This window comes from Balaenoptera borealis (genome assembly GCF_965194805.1).
Source record: "Balaenoptera borealis genome assembly, chromosome: 15".
Lineage (NCBI taxonomy): Eukaryota > Metazoa > Chordata > Mammalia > Artiodactyla > Balaenopteridae > Balaenoptera > Balaenoptera borealis.
The window spans coordinates 70,759,395-70,776,536 of NC_138871.1; the positions used below are offsets into that span (position 1 = coordinate 70,759,395).

Genomic DNA, 17,142 nt, shown 5'->3' on the forward strand with positions numbered 1-17,142 from the left:
TTCCTACCAGGCAGCAGAGCAGGCAGACTGGGCCTCAGCAAGCTTATCTTGAAGGCAGCTACGGTTCTGAGGGCTGAGACTCATCTACAGGGCACAGCAAAGGTTCATGCTGTGCCTGGCTATCTCTGCTGCTATGGAACCACCTGCATGCCTGTGTGTGGACAGCCATGTGAAGTACAACTTTGTCCCAGTCTTGGGCTTCATCCCCAGCAGCCAGGCCACGGATATAGCAGGGCAGGTTCTGCCACATTGGTCCAAGTGGGCTTCATGGAGAACACAGGCAGCAGATGGGTGAAGGCAGAGCTTCTGTCATGCGTTCCCTTTTGAAGTTGGTCTGGGACATCTATTTCTTGAGTAGGACATAGGTAGGGTCCCAGGAACTGGTCTAACTAATGGAAGTTGGGCCTCGTGGCTCCTTGGCCTCCAGTACTAATGACAAATTCTCTTCCTCCTGGGTTTTTTTCAGCGCACCATCAGCCCCCACTATTTCAGGTGAAAGGAGAAGCCCCTGCATGGTTCCACGGGTATTGGCTCTGTCCACAGAGATGTGGAGAGGAAGTGGATGTAGGGTAGGATCATCTTCAACCTAGAACTTGAGCTCCATCTCCCTGGAACAATGACCTCTTGGATACTGTTTGAGGTCCATTTGAAAAAAGAAGTACTTGGTAAGCTCAGGATCCATCTGAGTGACCATGGGGCCAGTGGGAGGGGACAAGAAGAGCAGGCTTCTCCCTGTCCTTTTGGAACAGTCACTCATACTTCTCGTTTCTCCTAGTGCCTCAAGTGCTATAGGAATGCCCTGGAAGTGTCACTACTTCCAGCCCCAGATGGAAGCCCCCTTTTATTATTTTTCAATCTCCATTATGTCTCTAGATATTTTCCCCTTTTTTGTTCTGTATTTTATTTGCACCCACCTGTTTTTTTGTCCTTGATCAGTGTTGCCAGAAATATGCCTAGATTATCAGCCTTTGTTTTTTTTTAATATTCTGCGTCTTTAAAAATTATTTATTTATTAAAAATTATAATAAAAATGTACCATTTTTAAGTATACAGTTCAGTGGCATTAAGTATATTCACACTGTTGTGCAAACATCACTGCCATCCATCCACAGAACATTTTTCATATTGCAAAACCGAAATTCCATACTTGTTAAACAATATCTCCCTATTTCCCTTACCCCAGCACCCCTGAACTTTCTGTCTCTAAGAATTTGGCTATTCTAAGTACCTCATATGAGTAGAATAATACAGTATTTGTCATTTTTGTGAAACAATATTCCATTGTATGTATTTATCACATTTGGTTTATCCATTCATCAGTCGATTGGTTATTTGGGTAATTTCCACCTTTGGGCTACCGTGAATAATGCTGCTATGAACATTAGTTGTACAAATATCTCTCTGAGGTCCTGCTTTTGATTTTTTCGGGTATATACCCAGAAGTGAATTTGCTGGATCATACGATAATTCTATTCTTAATTTTTCAAGGAACTGCCATACTGTTTTTCATAGTAACTACACCACTTCACATTACGACCAGCAGTGCACAAGAGTTCCAGTTTCTCCACATCCTCTGCAACACTTATCGTTTTCTGTCTTGTTTTTGTTTTATAATTGCCATCCTAATGAGTGTGAATCCCTATTCTTTTAAAGTCTCCATTTCACTCATTTTTAGCCTTATCATTTTTATTTTCTTCCTTCTCATTTCTTCAATTTTGCCCTAATGTTCATTTTCCAACTTCTGGAGAAGAAAGCTGGGTTGTGTGATTTGCTAAATGATAAGAGGAACAGCAGAACAAGAAGACTTAATCATTATAAACATATTTTTGCACCTAATAACACAGCCTCAAAAATCCATCAACCAACAACTAACAGAAATGCGAGAAGAAATATATAAATCAACAATTAATAGTTGATTTTAACACACCTCTTTCAGAAACTGATAGATTAAACAGAGATACATAAGCAGAGATACCGAATTATAATTAATAAACTCAAATATTAGATACATACAAAAATAGAAGACGAACAGTGGACATCCCTGGAGAGAGTAAAAATAGGAAGAGTGTCAAGGCCAACTTTTAAATTTTACTCTGTATACGTATGTATTGTTAGAATTTTGTATAATGGAATTTATTTGTGCATTATTTGTAGACTTCAAAGAACAAGAAGAGTTAAAAGGCAAAAAAGCAATAGTGGTTCAACTGGCTGGCTCACATTTTTCCACCACAACACTCTGTCAAAACCTTGATGAAATCAATATACATGGGGATTATTACAATTCCTTTGAAAACTCATTTACAAAGTAGGAAATAAGAGTAATGTGGGAAATTTTATGTGGTAAGTACTTAAGGACTATATTTAGATACAAACAAGCACTTGAGGATAAGGCAAATTGCACTGCTGAACTGCAAAAGCAACTCACAGTTGGTCAGAACACAGGTGTGCACATTTCAATTCCCATCTAGCAAGTCTCCATAGTAGCTAGTTTGAGAGAATGTGTCCATCAACTTTGGAAGAGTAAGAAAAGAAGAGTCACAGAGACAAATCTGATAATACTCATCCCAGCATTGGTCAGAAAAGATAGAGCTTTGCCCAACAGACTTTGAGTATTTCTATTGAGATGCATGAAACTAACCTCTTAGCTTCGTGCTACCAGGCAATCAATTTATTAGTTTGCCCAACTTTCCTTGTTCTGAAACCATGCATCAAGCATTTCTGACCCCCAGGCAGTTCTGTCTATATGATTTGAGAATATTGGTGATGTTGAAAGCAGTAAGTCAATCTCTGCAACTATGATTTCTCATGGTAAATCAATTTTGTGGATTCTGATTACATTTTGACTCCCCAAGTAGACTATAGAGAGAGAATATGCTAATTATTTCCTGTCCATGTGAGCTATTTATTTTTAAAAATTTATTTTTATTTATATATATATATTTAAATATTTATTTATTTGGCTGCATCGGGTCTTAGTTGCTGCACGCAGGCTTTTTGTTGCAGTGTGCAGGCTTCTCTCTAGTCGTGGCGTGCAGACTCTCTAGCTGTGGTGCACGGGCTCTCTAGTTGCAGTGCGCGGGCTCAGTAGTTGTGGTGCACGGGCTTAGTTGCCCTGCGGCATGTGGGATCTTAGTTCCCCGACCAGGGATGGAACCCAAGTCCCCTGCATTGGAAGGCGGATTCTTAATCACTGGACCACCAGGGAAGTCCCTAGGGTAAATTTATAAATCGGCATTCTGGCACTTACCTCAGGCTGTGTGTTTTAGTTGGCATGGTCAAGAGCACACTTCTTATCCTAGAAAGTGAAAGGTTAGATATAACTGCCTTCCCTGATGACACGATATATGTGCCACTTCCGGACGGCTGTATGTTCTCTACAAGTTGTTTTACTTGAACCCACTCTGGCCATTGTGATCATCCATTTCCTTTCTAAGAGCTTATATACATTCTGTCAATAATGCAGTTTAAAATTTTCCTGGCAAGCAACTAGAAACTGACTGATTTGAGATTCTAGAATTTATTGTTTCTCCCTTTTTGAATATTTACCTATCTCTGTTTTCTGACACCTCTCTCATAATCATGATTTCTCCAAGAATACTCAGGTAGTTCTGTAAGCATCCCCTTCCTTCCACTTCCTACCATGCAATAATGTAGGGCCCAAACAGAAAAGAAAGGAAAAGAAAAAGCAAAGTACAAAGGTCAAATTCTCTTAGATAACTATCAATTTACTCATTCATTCATCCTCTCAACAAACATTGGTGGATTTCTGGAAAGTGCATGCTATAGAGCATTTGAAAGAAATAGAACACAGTGTTCTTGCCCACCGTTGGAGTAGTGGGGGGTGGTTAAAGTGTGTGTTAGATAACGTCTACGATAGGAAACAACTAGCAAACAAGAAAACAACTGCATTACAATACCATGTTTCCAACTTGGATGCCAAATGCTTAGAGTATTTCCATTTGCTTGGTCAGTAGAGTTTTACTAAGCATATAGTAATTAACACAAAATAAGGGAGAGAGTGGTTAGTGTAAACTGAAGTTACTATAGAAATTTTTTGTTAGAACAGTAATCTTCAAACTGGGGTCCTCATACCCTAGGGAAACATGAATCTTTTCCAAGAGGACTCAAGTTCTAGGGTTTAGTTTTGGTTTATCTAGGACTGTTTTGGTTTTAGCACTGAAAGTCTGGCATCCCAGGAAGCCCTCAGTCCCTAAGGCTGGATCTCAGCCTCCATATTCGCTCCTTCCTAAAACTGATATGACTGAGGTTTTGCCTGGTTCTGCTCTCCTACCACCCACCTCTTCATAAGAACCCTTCTCTCACTTTATACTAACCGTACATCTTACTCAGTCCTAATTTTATTATGATGACTTGTCCTGGGGTGAAAAAAACTCCAGGGCACGAAAAAAAGGAGACAATTGGAAATATTGATATGGGCAAAGCCTCCTTTAATCTAGGCATCATAGATCATTGGAAAGGCATCTCATCTTTCACTTATATACTGTGACGGTTAATTTTATGTGTCAACTAGGCCAAGGGGTGCCCCGATATTTGGTTAAACATTATTCTGGGTGTGTCTGCGAGGGTTTTTCTAGATGAGATTACATCTGAATCAGTAGACTGAGCAAGTAGATTGCCCTCCCAAGGGTGGGCCTTGTCCAATTCATGGAAAGCCTGAATAGAACGAAAAGGTGGAGTAAGGGAGAATTTACTCTCTCTGCCTGTCTTCAAGTTGGAACATCAGTCTTCTCCTGCCTTTGGCCTCAGACTTAGACTGCAACTTACACCATTGGCTCTCCTGGTCTCTAGCTTGCTGACCGTGAACTTCTCAAACTTCTCTGCGTCCCTCCTTGCATGAGCCAATTCCTTACAGTAAATTTCTCTCTATATAGATACATAGATAGCTAGATACAGATATAGATATATGCTATATAAATATACACAACTGCATACCAACAAAAGTAGATAACTTAGATGAAACAATTTCTTAGAAAGATACTAATAGGATATATCTCAGATAGATAGATAGACACAGACATAGACATAGATACACAGACATTGATATATCCCATTGGTTTTGTTTCTCTGAAGAACCCAGACTAATACATATATATTTCTGTTAAGGGTATATCCTGGCATTGGAAACAAGGTATTTTGTCCCTCTCTGGGGTAGTCTGAATTCAGATTTACGGTGGAATGGAGAAGAGGTGGTATTAGAAATTTTTATTTAATGACCTTAACTCTTCATCCCTTGGCAACTCTCTAAGGAAGACTTGCTTCTGAGAAGGAAAGAGTCCTGAGAACCTCACTGAAGACCACAGGGCCTCCTTTCATCTAAGAACAAATTCATGGAAAGTCTCATGCCTGGTCTATCAATCTATCTTAAATTTACAGTATCCAACAAGTAAGCAGAAAATCAATAAGGATATAGAAGATTTGAGCAACACAGTAAACTGAATAAACCTAATAGGCATCAAAGAACACTCAACAACAACAGAATATACATTATTCTGAAGTGTGCATGGAACATTCTCCAGAATAGAACATACATTAGTGCATAAAACAAGCCTCTGTAGATTTAAAAAGATAAAATCCTACAAAGTATGTTCTCCAACCACAGTGGAATTAAGTTAGACATCAATAATAGAATAAATCTAGGAAATTCACAAATATGTAGAAATTAAACAACATATTTCTAAATAATCAGTAAGTCAAAGAAGAAATTGCAAGGAAAAGTAGAAAATACTTTGAGATTAATGAAAACAAAAAACAACATACCAAAACTTATGGGATGCAGCTAAAGCAGTGGGAAGAGGGAGAATTTATAGCTGTAAATGTCTATATTTAAAAAGAAGAAAAATCTCAAACCAATGCCCTAATCACCTTAGGAAACCAGAAAGGAAAGAAAAAACTAAACTCAAAACATGCAGAAGGAAAGAAATAGTGAGGATTAGAGGAAAAACAAATGAAATAGAGACAGAAAAACAATGGAGAAAATGAAAAAAAGTTTTGGTTTTTTAAAAAGATCAACAAAATTGGCAAAACTTCATCTAGGCTGACGAAGAATAAAAGAGAGAGGACTCAAATTACTAAAACAATAAATGAAAAATGAGACATCACTACTGATCATAAATAAAGAAAAAAGGATTAAAGGGGAACATTATGAACAACTATATGTCAACAAAAATAGACAACTTAGGGGATTTCCCTGATGGTCCAGTGGTTAGGACTCTGCACTTCCGCTGCAGGGAGCACAGGTTCAATCCCTGGTCGGAGAGCTAAGATCCCGCATACCACGTGGTGCGGTCAATAAATAAATAGATAAGTAAATAAATAAATAATTTTTAAAATATAGATAACTTAGATGAACAATTTCCTATAAAGACACAAACTACCAAAATGGACTCAAGAAGATGTAGATAATCCGAAAAGAAATACAACAAGAGATTGAGTTAGTAATATAAAAACTTCCCACAAAGAAAAGCCCAGACCCAGACAGCTTCCCTGGTGAATTCTACTAAACACTGAAATAAGAATAAATACCAATCCTTCACAAATTGTTCCAATGAATAGACTAGGAGGGAACACTTCCCAACTCATTCTATGATGCCAGTTTTATTGTGATACTAAAACCAGTCAAGGACATCACAAGAAAACTACAGACAAATATCCCTTACAAATATAGACACAAAATTCCTCAACAAAATTACATGGGAAATTAAGGTTGCTAATCAGCTGACTTTAAAATAGATTATCCAGCTGGGTCCAATGTAATCACACGGGTACTTAAAAATTGAAAAGGGAGGCAGAAGAGTTCAGAGTCAGAAGAATGGTCATGGAGATACAATGGTGCTGGCTTTGAAGACTGAGGAGAGGGACCACGAACCAAGGAATTTGGCCAACCTCTAGAAGCTGGAAGAGGCAAGAAAATGGATTCCCCCTTAGAGCCTCCACAAAAGAACACAGCCCTGCCAACATCTTGATTTTAGCCCAGTTAGACCCATGTTGGACTTCTAATCTACAGAACTGTAAGATAATATATTTGCGTTGTTTTAAGCCACTAAGTATGAGGTAATATGTTACAGGAGCAATAGGAAACTAAAACAATGGTCAACAGATTTTTGACAAGGATGCCAAGACAATTCAGTGGGGAAAGAATAGTCTTTTCTGCAAACGGTGTTGGGACAATTGGATATTTGCATGCAAAAGAATGAAGTTGGGCCCCTACCTCATACTACGTAGAAAAATTAACTCAAAATGGATCATAGACCTAAATTTAACAAGTAAAAATACAAAAGTCTCAGAAGAAAACAACAAATCTGTGTGACCTTGGGTTAGGCAATGTCTTAGATAAGATACCAAAAGCAAACAAGAAAAGAAAAAAATAGAAAAATTGGACTTAATTTAAAAGCTTTTGTGCATCAGAGGAGACAATCAAGAAACTAAAAAGATAACCCAGAGAATGGGAGAAAATATTTGCAAACCATATATCTGATAAGGGACGTGTATCTAGAATATATAAGAACTCTTATAATTCAACAATAAGAACACACAAAACAACCTGATTAAAAGATGGGCCAAAGATTTGAATAGGTATTTCTCCAAACAAGATAAACAAATAGCCAATAAGCACATGAAAAGATGCTCACCATCATTAGTCATTAGGAAAATGTAAATCAGAATCCCAATATTATACTACTTCACACCCACTAGGATTGCTCAAATCAAAAAGACAGACAATAACATGTGTTGGTGAGGATAGGAAAACTTGGAACGCTTGTACCTTGCTGGTGGGACTGAAAAATGGTAAATTAATTTGGACGACAGTTTGGCAGTTTCTCAAAATGTTAAATATAGACTTATTATGTGATTCAGCAATTCTACTTATAGGTATCTACTCAAGAGAAATGAAAACATACGTCCATACAAAACTTGTACAAGAATGGTCATAGCAGCATTGTTCATAATTGCCAAAAAAGTAAAAACAACAAAACTGAATGGGAAAATCTACAAACAACAAATGCTAGAGAGGGTGTGAAGAAAAGGGAACCCTCTTGCACTGTTGGTGGGAATATAAATTGATACAGCGACTATGGAGAACAGTATGGAGGTTCCTTAAAAAACTAAAAATAGAATTACCATATGACCCAGCAATCCCACTACTGGGCATATACCCAGAGAAAACCATAATTCAAAAAGAGTCATGTACCACAATGTTCATTGCAGCTCTATTTACAATAGCCAGGACATGGAAGCAACCTAAATGTCCATTGACAGATGAATGGATAAAGAAGATGTGGTACATATATACAATGGAATATTACTCAGCCATAAAAAGGAAAGAAATTGGGTCATTTGTAGAGACATGGATGGATCTAGAGACTCATACAGAGTGAAGTAAGTCAGAAAGAGAAAAACAAATATTGTATATTAACACATGTATGTGGAATCTAGAAAAATGGTACAGATGAACTGGTTTGCAAGGCAGAAATAGAGACACAGATGTAGAGAACAAACATATGGACACCAAGGGAGGAAAGCGGCAGGGGTGGTGGTGGTGGTGGGATGAATTGGGAAATTGGGATTGACATACATACACTAATATGTATAAAATGGATAACTAATAAGAACCTGCTGTATAAAAAATAAATAAAATAAAATTCAAATATTCAAAAAAAACTGAATGGGAAAACAAAATGTGGTATAACCATATAAAGGAATATTATTTGGCAATAAAAAGGAATAAAGTAACGATACACGCTACAACATGAAGGAACCTTGAAAGCATAACGTTAAGTGAAAGAAGTCAGACACAAAAGGTCACATATTGTATGATTCCACTCATATGAAATGTCTGAAATATGCAAATCCATAGAAACAGAAAGTAGATTTATAGTTTCCAGGGACTGGGGAGAGGGAAGAATGAGGAGTGACTATGGGTGTGAGATTTCTTTTGGGGGGATATAAAAATGTTCTACAATTAGATTGCATTGATGGTTGCACAACCCTGCGAGTATACTGGAAAAACAGTGAATCGCACACTTTAAATGGGTGAATGGTATGGTATGTGAATTACATCTCAACAAAGCGATTAAGAAAATAGATATTAAAACATATAAGCATATCCAAAGAGAGTAAAACTTAAACGTCCTCACCTCCCCCCCAAAATATAGATGTAAGTATATGAGGTGAAGGATGTGTTAATTAACAGTTAAGAGGATTCCTTTCACAATGTATCAAATCATCATTATGTACACTTTGAAGGTATTACAAATTTTAGTTGTGAATTATACCTCAGTAAAGCTAAAAAACTGTAGAACATAACTAATAAAAAAAAAAAGCAAACATATAAGCATTATCCCAAGGGGGGAAAAGGTGTGGAGCATGAACCACTGCTCAGAAATCAAAGAAAACAGGAAGTTGAAGGGAGGGTCCAGCCCAGATAGGCTGTACAGTTGGGGAGAAGCCTGGATGGAGGAGGTGGTGGGAACTGTAAAGTATATGGGCAGAGAGCAGAGGTGGGGGCTAGGCCCTGAAGGAGAGACTGAATGCCCCAAAGAATTTTGCTTGCTTCAGTTTTATCAAGGGCCAGCCTTTGGATGATCTCTGAGAGAAGGTTCTAGAGCCTTGAAGAGGAGAGTCTATGATGTCAGCCCCCGACCTCTGTGACATAGGCACTAGATGCCAGGGACAACGGCCCCAGGAAATGGGGCTCTCAGCTCCCAGCTCCTGAGGGCTGTTGGGACAAAGTGCCCACCTCCCAGAGGCTTTCACCAGCTAGCCCCACTGCTACTGCTGCTACTGAGCGTGAAAAGCCATCTCGGCTGGGGCCAGACTGAGCCAGAGGACATCAGCATTACGGAAGACAGGGATTAGGGCAACCAGAGTGCCAGGAAACCAGGATGCTTGCAGAATCTCTGATTCAGGTTTAGGAGAACAAAAACCTGGTAACAGAAGACCTCCGCCTGGCTGAAGGAGGACCGAGAGCAAGGCTCAGACAGAACTCTTGGTCAGAGTGAGTTTTGGGTGACAGACGCTGGGGGCAGAAAGGGGCGTACCCACCATTTGTTGACTCTGTTCCTCTCTCTCCCAGGTCCCACACCACTGAAGTGCCTTGAGAAACACAGCCCAGAGGAACCCTCATCGGTAAGAGCTCACAGCACCAGAACACCCTCAATTCCTAGTCCCATCTCCGTCCCCGTCTCCCAAGCCCCCTCCTCGAACTCCAACCTATCCATCCTACCGTCCTTCCCTACTCCTCTCCTCCTTAGCTCTTACCTTCTCTGGAGCTTTTTGCCAGCTCTTCTGACCCCAAAGTTGACATGGATTTAGGGCCTTGGTGAACCAGCTTGCATGGTACATAAGCCAGAGCCAGAAATGGACCCAGTCTCCCAATATCTTGGGCTCTGTTTCTTTCTCTACAGATCCTATGGGCTGTGTCTTCCTCCCTGGCCCACCCAGATAACTTCTGCTGTCGTTCAGCTCCCAAGAGTCAGTCCTGATTCTCCATCCCCTCCATCCCTCATCACTGGCCTGCTGCAAAGAAGTGAGAAGGCAAGTTTAGAGCCAAGCTCCCGTCTGAACACCCAGAGAAGCTGGTGCTCCAGGGCTGGGTGTCTCCTTGGCTTGCCACCAACAGTCCTACCAACACCAGGCTGGAGCCACATTCTGTGCACAGAAGGCCTTGATTTCTCAGCCACTTCTGGCCCCAGAGATACTGGTCCTGCGTCTGCCAGGTCTCTAATCTCTGGGCTTGACGCTCCACTCTCCTCTGGATTCAAGGCAATGTTGACTCAAAACAAGGACCAAGTGCTGCTACAGAACGCAGCACCCCCTGGGCACCCTCCTCGGGGCCCCTCACAAATTGTGGACTCCCTTCCCTGCAACCTACGACCTCAACCTCCCCAACAATCACTCCGTCACACCCACCCACCTTGCTCTCCTCCCCCATGGTCCCACTCTGCAGGCTCCCATTTCTACTCTTCTGACTCAAATTCGGACTTTGTCCTACATCCCTACTCTTCTTCTCTCCCAAGTTCCCCTTCTTTCTTTCATCAGAATTGCCTCTCTTTCTCCCCACCACGTTCTTCCTCGCCCTCCCACTGGCTATACCCATCTCCTACTCTCACTCACTCCTCTTCTCCCTCTCAGCCACAGAACTCCTCTCTCCTGGGCTCACGTTGCCAGTCTCCTTCCCACCCCGAAGACCTACCTAGGTCCACTCTCACCTCCCCAAGCCCCAGTCTACCTTCTCGTGGGGTTCACTCTAACAGCAAGACATGCCACTCGCATCAGTACAGGAACACCGGGTCCCCTGGGGGGGAGGGGGGATGCGTGGCAAACGAGAGGGACCCTGCAGAGTTCAGGGACCCAGGAGCCCTGGCCCAGGCCCTGGTTGTTCATCTGGGGCACCGCCGTATCGCCCACGACCTGCGGCTACTGCTTCTGCAGCGCCTGTGGCAAGGCAAAACCGGCAAGGCCCCGGTTGTGGAGTATCCTGTCTGTCTGGTGTGTCTCCGGCCCCGCAGCCCCTCTTGCCCTATCCCCAGGTACAGGACTGGACCCAGGCTACTTGCTTTCCCCCAACTACTGCCCTGTGCGCAGGGCCGGGAATCCGGACCACTGCGCATCGGCATTGGCTTTGGTCTCCGCCTGCCTCGGGGCCAGGCCAGGGCCTTGCATCTGTTGGCAGAAAGAAGGCCGGAGGAAGTAGGGCCTCGGGGAGAGGCTGCTCAGGCCCGTGGATGTCAAGCCCAGGCATCTCAAGCCCCAGCAGCTCAGGCCCAGGCAGATCTAGGCCCAGGCACCCCCTCCCAGAACAGGAGCTTCAGGTCTGTAGGCCCTCAATCACCAAACTCCATGTGCTGTTCAGGGTCTCAGACTCAGGCACCAAAACAGGCCACTGTCTCCCTGAAGCCCAGACCTTCCTCTGCCTCAAAGAGGCCTGCCTCTCCAGAGCCCATTCCCCGAAAGTCACCACTCTAGTGCCAGAGCCACGGAGGCTCCCTGGAGCACCTCCTCCGAACCCCCCCATCCCTGCCCGGCCCCAGATCTCAGGGAGCTCCCGAGACGCTCTGAAGGGCTGGCTGGCTGGAGGTCAGGTGTGTTCTCCAGCCCTGAACCCTGGGAGCCCCTTGTGGAGTCTGCTTTCTCCTGGCTGAAGAGGACCAAGGGCACCCGAGGCCCCACTCAGCCTTCAGTGTATCCAATAAAGCCTGACCCTGCAAAACTTGTGTTTGTGTCTTGCTGAGCAGATCCTGTGGGTGGCTGTACCTTCAGGGTGACCAGAACCCAACAAGGGGTGGAGGAGAGTCAAAGGAAACAGAATGACCAAGGAGAGTGAGTGCCATATACCTGAGGAGGGCAAGGGACCCATAAGCCCTGAGCACCTGAGATGTGCAGAGGGCTCTGCCAGGCCCTCCACCCATTTAATTCGATTTGTTGGGACAGATAATGGCATCCCCAGAGATGAAGCCACTGGGCCCCTTCCTCTGGCTGCACCTTAGAGTAAAAGGACTCATGCTGATGAGGCCAGGGGAGCAGCAGGAGGTGCCTCCTTGCAGGGAAGGGCAAGCCTAGCGTTCACTGCAGAGAAACACGGGGTCCTCACGTTGGAGATCAGAAATCCAAGGGCCCCCTCAGGAGGGTGGGCTGCGAGGCAGACACCTGCCCTACCTGGGGGCTGAGCTGCCTACCTCTGAGAGTATCAGAGGGGAGCTGTCCCCACCCACAAAAGGTGCAGGAGCGGGTGTGGAGCCTCGAGAATGGCCAATTCCCACCTCTGCCAACTACGGAGTCTAGGTGTTAACCGTGAAGTTAAATAGTGGTTTCCTCATACTAGGAAGCCGTGGAATTGGGATTTGAAGCCAGGTTTGTTTTCAAGTCCACGCTGCGTCCATTAAGAAGCAAGAGAGAGAGAGGTCACTTTCCGGAGTGTGACCTTGGATAAATCACTTCGTCTCTGGGGTAAACGTAAAGGCTGAGCTTGACGAGTCTGCGTATCACTCCTGAAGTGTGGACAGTCCTAATCCACGGATTTCTTTATTAAAGCCTTATTAACCCTCCTTAACCTTCATTAGCACACCCCGTCCCCGCCCTCCCCACCCCCGCTCCTGCAGAACAAGACATTTTCTTGAAGCTGGTGCGCGCCCCCAACGCCCCGCAAAAAGATGGCGGAGTCTGCCGTCACAAGCGGGCGGAGAACGGCATCCTGGAGCTGGGGCTCCGCCTGCCCGCGGCCGGCTAGTGCTGACGCGTATTGGCGGCTCTGCGCCTGCGCGAGGAGTACAGGCTCGGTGCGCCTGCGCCTTGCGCGTCTGTGAGACCGGGTTAGGCGGCCAGCGGCAGTGATAGGGAGCCTTGTGTGTAGTTAAGAGTTTCGGCAACCCGGCGGCTGTGAGAGGGGTCTGGAGTCCTCCCGGCGGCGACCGGACCAAGGTCAACAGCGACCGGAGCAGCAGTCGAAGGCCGGGCGCGGCATGTCCCCGGTGCCTCGGCGCAGACAGTGAAGCGCGGGGCGAGCGGGATGGGTCGGCGCCGGGCGCCAGAGCTGTACCGGGCCCCGTTCCCGTTGTACGCGCTTCAGGTCGACCCCAGCGCTGGGCTGCTCATCGCTGCGGGCGGAGGAGGCGCCGCCAAGACCGGCATAAAGAACGGCGTGGTGAGTACAGTGCCACTGGGCCGGGTCGCGCCACGGGCTGAGGGCGATTCTGGGAGGGTCTGGGGACCGGCCGCACCCCTGCTTCGGACCCGGCCCCTCCCGGGTGGGAACCCCGGCATGCCGGGCGTCCCGGCGCGAATTTCAATCGAGAACTCACTCACCGGTCAATTGAGACGCTCCTAAGGTAAAGTGAAAACTGCACACGGCGCTACCTAGGCAGGAACGCTTCAGTTCGACCTCAGGATTAGCACCAGGAGTCTTATCCTGGCTTTTTCCAGGGAGGCCACATAGACTTGTCTGCCTGCCTAATAGGAGCGGCGAGTGAAATATAATCTAGGTTTCTTTACTCCTCTGAGCGTCATCATATTGTTCTGCAAACTAGAGGCTTGTTTGCTGTTACAGATTCGTGAGGCTCAAAAAAGAAAAAAGGTTGCAAAAAGTCTTTTAAACTAGAAAGTGTAGTTAGCAAAGGGGTTGGGCATCAGACTATAGGATGTTAGTTTGCCCTTGAGGTGCTCTCTGGACCTCATCCTGGTTCCCTCTCCCACAGCACTTTCTGCAACTGGAGGAGATTAATGGGCGCCTTAGCGCCTCCTTACTACACTCCCATGACACAGAGACACGGGCCACCATGAACTTGGCGCTGGCTGGTAACATCCTTGCTGCGGGGCAGGATGCCCACTGTCAGCTCCTGCGCTTCCAGACCCATCAGCAGAAGAGCAAAAACAAGGCAGAGAGGGCAGGTGAGAGCCCCCTCTCTAGCTTTGGGAAGAGGGTTAAATAAGTAAGATCTCTCTCATCTTGGTCTCTGACGAAGTGGGGCTGGAAGTGGGATTATGGTAGCAGGCGAGAAGCTCGATGTTCACCACTAGAGAGGGGGCCAGTACTACTTACTTTAGAAACCTGGAACCTGGCAGGCTGTTTGTGTTGCAGGTTCCAAGGAGCAGGGGCCTCGACAAAGGAAAAGGGCTGCCCCAGCAGAGAAGTCTGGAGCTGAAACCCACCAGGAGGAGGTAGAATTCAGCGTAGAGAATCTGCAGGCGGTGCAGACAGACTTCGGCCCTGATCCACTGCAGAAAGTTGTATGCTTCAACCATGATAACACCCTGCTTGCCACTGGAGGGACGGATGGCTACGTTCGTGTCTGGAAGGTGTGGTTTGGGGAGGTTAGAGAATGAGTGTCAGTAGCAGCAAGGCCAGAATTGTGAGAAACTGAACATGGGTTTTGGGGAACTTGGGAGTGAAGCCTGCACTGAGCGGCCATTAGTAGAGAAGAGGGGTGAGTATCATTGCGCTCTTGCCGGGTACCTAGGCTAACTATGGTGGTGGTTTGGCTGCAGGTACCCACCTTGGAGAAGGTTCTGGAGTTCAGAGCCCACGAAGGGGAGATTGAGGACCTGGCTTTGGGGCCTGATGGCAAGGTGAGGAGTTGAGAGGGTGGAGGAAGTAGGTGATTATGCTGTTTGTCCAGTAAGTGGATGCCCTAACTGTCCATCCTTGGAATCTTGATTCCTGACTAGTTGGTAACTGTGGGCTGGGACCTTAAGGCCTCCGTGTGGCAGAAGGATCAGCTGGTGACACAGCTGCACTGGCAAGAGAACGGACCCACCTTTTCTAACACGCCTTACCGCTACCAGGCCTGCAGGTGTGAGGACCCCGGAGGGTGGCTGAAAGAGGCACAGCCCAGATGGGGTGGGCAGTGGGAGGAGACTGGGGGGAAGCTGGGGAGGATCGGAGCCCTGTCGGGTGTCACCCTAGGCCTGACCAGGGTGCAGGAGGGCACACACCTCTGAGGAGGGTTGGGCAGGCCCCAGGAGCCGAACAGCTTCTCGCCCGGCCCCCAGGTTTGGGCAGGTTCCAGACCAGCCTGCTGGGCTGCGACTCTTCACGGTGCAGATACCCCACAAGCGTCTGCGCCAGCCCCCGCCCTGCTACCTCACAGCCTGGGATGGCTCCACGTTCTTGCCCCTTCGGACCAAGTCCTGTGGCCATGAAGTCATCTCGTGCCTTAGTGTCAGGTGTGAGACAGTGGTGGCTTGGCTGGGTTTGGGGGGACCAGGGGGAGCTCAGGGAGACGTGCTGCCTGAGTCCCTGAGGACTGTTGTTGCTGCACAGACTCCAGGACAGCGAGCATTTTATTGTTTGTTGCAGTGAATCGGGCACCTTCCTAGGCCTGGGCACGGTCACTGGCTCTGTTGCCATCTACATAGCTTTCTCTCTCCAGGTAATGGGTGGAGGTGGGCACAGCCCTGAGGGCTCTTTGGGGTGGGGATTCTAGGCCTGCTTCTGCACTGAGTGTGCAGGAAGGAGTCTGGCCCAGCCCGTAGCGGGAAAGTCTTCTGGGGGCAGAGGCCGTGTTTTCCAGAAGGAATGTTCCCAATTGGGCCTCCCCTCACTAGTTTTCCTCCTGTCCCCAGCGCCTGTACTACATGAAGGAGGCCCATGGCATCGTGGTGACGGATGTGGCCTTTCTACCTGAGAAGGGTCGTGGTCCAGAGCTCCTTGGGTCCCAGGAAACTGCTCTGTTTTCTGTGGCTGTTGATAGCCGTTGCCAGCTACACCTGCTGCCCTCACGACGTGAGTCATTGGGGTGGGTGGGGTGGGGGAACCACCCCAGCTTTCGCTGTAGCGAAAACTTGCCTCCTGGAGAAGGGGATGCTTATCTGTAGCCATCTACCCCCTTCTTGAATGGTTCTGTTCTCTGGGCTGTGATGCTTTGCCTCCTGACTTCTTCCCTTGCCCCCTTGCAGGGAGTGTTCCTGTATGGCTGCTGCTGCTGCTGTGTGTCGGGCTTATCGTTATGACCATCCTGCTGCTCCAGAGGGCCTTTCCAGCTTTTCTCTAGCCTCCCTGCTCCCAGGGAGCCAGGGGCCTGGGCACTGCCACCTTCCAGACCAGTGTGGAGGCCTGGAGCCCACTGCTCGCGCCACCTGGGTCCACAGCTGAGGTTGCCTCTGATGAGACTAACGGGCAGTGCCTGCCCTTTCCAGTTAAAGCTTGGCTGTGGCCCTGTGCGACACTGAGTCCTGGGAACCTTGCATTCGTCATCTGTGGATCCGCCCAGAACAGTGGTGTCTGAAGGCCAGGCCACACCACCTGTCTCCTTCCCTCTGCCTACCAGAGGCTCCAGAGTTGAGCTTGTCCTTTCTCCAGAAATATGTGAAGATGCCCAAGAACCTGGAGGCAGTGCTGTCCTTCCTGCAGAAACAGTCGTTTTCTTCTCCCCTCACAGCCTCGTGGCCAGTTGCTCTTCGCATTTGCTGGGGCAAGCACTGGCCTGGGACTTGGTATTAGGGAAGGAAGGGGCAAAAGGAAGGACCAGGCAGTAATCTTTGGGTTCAGCTGGGTAGCTCCAAGCCAGCCAGGCTAAATATGCAGTAAATTCCTGGACAGTCTACCCTAGCCTTGAGAAAAGGGAAAATGAACTTCAGCGCGTTAGGCAGGAAAAGTTGATATTTAATAAACAAGTGAAGACTGACCTG

General features: G+C 46.5%; 2 protein-coding genes across 4 annotated transcripts; both read left to right on the plus strand.

The window, feature by feature from the left end:
* The first annotated feature begins 342 nt into the window (after positions 1–342).
* Positions 343–12,981, plus strand: PRR30 (proline rich 30). Its single transcript, XM_082357788.1, has one exon. It carries the CDS (start codon positions 10,354–10,356, stop codon positions 11,983–11,985), a length of 1,632 nt encoding a protein of 543 aa, XP_082213914.1. The 5' UTR covers positions 343–10,353; the 3' UTR covers positions 11,986–12,981.
* A 287-nt stretch (positions 12,982–13,268) lies between these two features.
* PREB (prolactin regulatory element binding) lies at positions 13,269–17,138 on the plus strand. 3 transcript variants are annotated; one of them, XM_082357262.1, is made up of 9 exons: positions 13,277–13,660; positions 14,211–14,403; positions 14,594–14,811; positions 15,001–15,081; positions 15,181–15,305; positions 15,505–15,678; positions 15,812–15,884; positions 16,078–16,237; positions 16,411–17,138. In XM_082357262.1, the coding sequence occupies exons 1-9, from the start codon at positions 13,526–13,528 to the stop codon at positions 16,503–16,505; spliced, it is 1,254 nt and encodes a 417-aa protein (XP_082213388.1). In that variant the 5' UTR covers positions 13,277–13,525; the 3' UTR covers positions 16,506–17,138. The 3 variants fall into 3 exon arrangements, with proteins under 3 accessions (XP_082213390.1, XP_082213389.1, XP_082213388.1); XM_082357263.1 differs by lacking the exon at positions 16,078–16,237 and having other exon boundaries at positions 13,276–13,660; XM_082357264.1 differs by lacking the exons at positions 15,812–15,884; positions 16,078–16,237 and having other exon boundaries at positions 13,269–13,660; positions 15,181–15,406.
* The last annotated feature ends 4 nt before the right edge of the window (positions 17,139–17,142 follow it).

Excerpts from the sequence above, each read along its gene's own strand:
- PRR30 (XM_082357788.1), top strand. The coding sequence starts at position 10,354 with ATGGTACATAAGCCAGAGCCAGAAATGGACCCAGTCTCCCAATATCTT.
- PREB (XM_082357262.1), top strand. The coding sequence starts at position 13,526 with ATGGGTCGGCGCCGGGCGCCAGAGCTGTACCGGGCCCCGTTCCCGTTG. Across the intron at positions 13,661-14,210 it reads CCGGCATAAAGAACGGCGTG|CACTTTCTGCAACTGGAGGA; the intron begins GTGAGTACAGTG and ends CCTCTCCCACAG. Across the intron at positions 15,679-15,811 it reads ATCTCGTGCCTTAGTGTCAG|TGAATCGGGCACCTTCCTAG; the intron begins GTGTGAGACAGT and ends TGTTTGTTGCAG.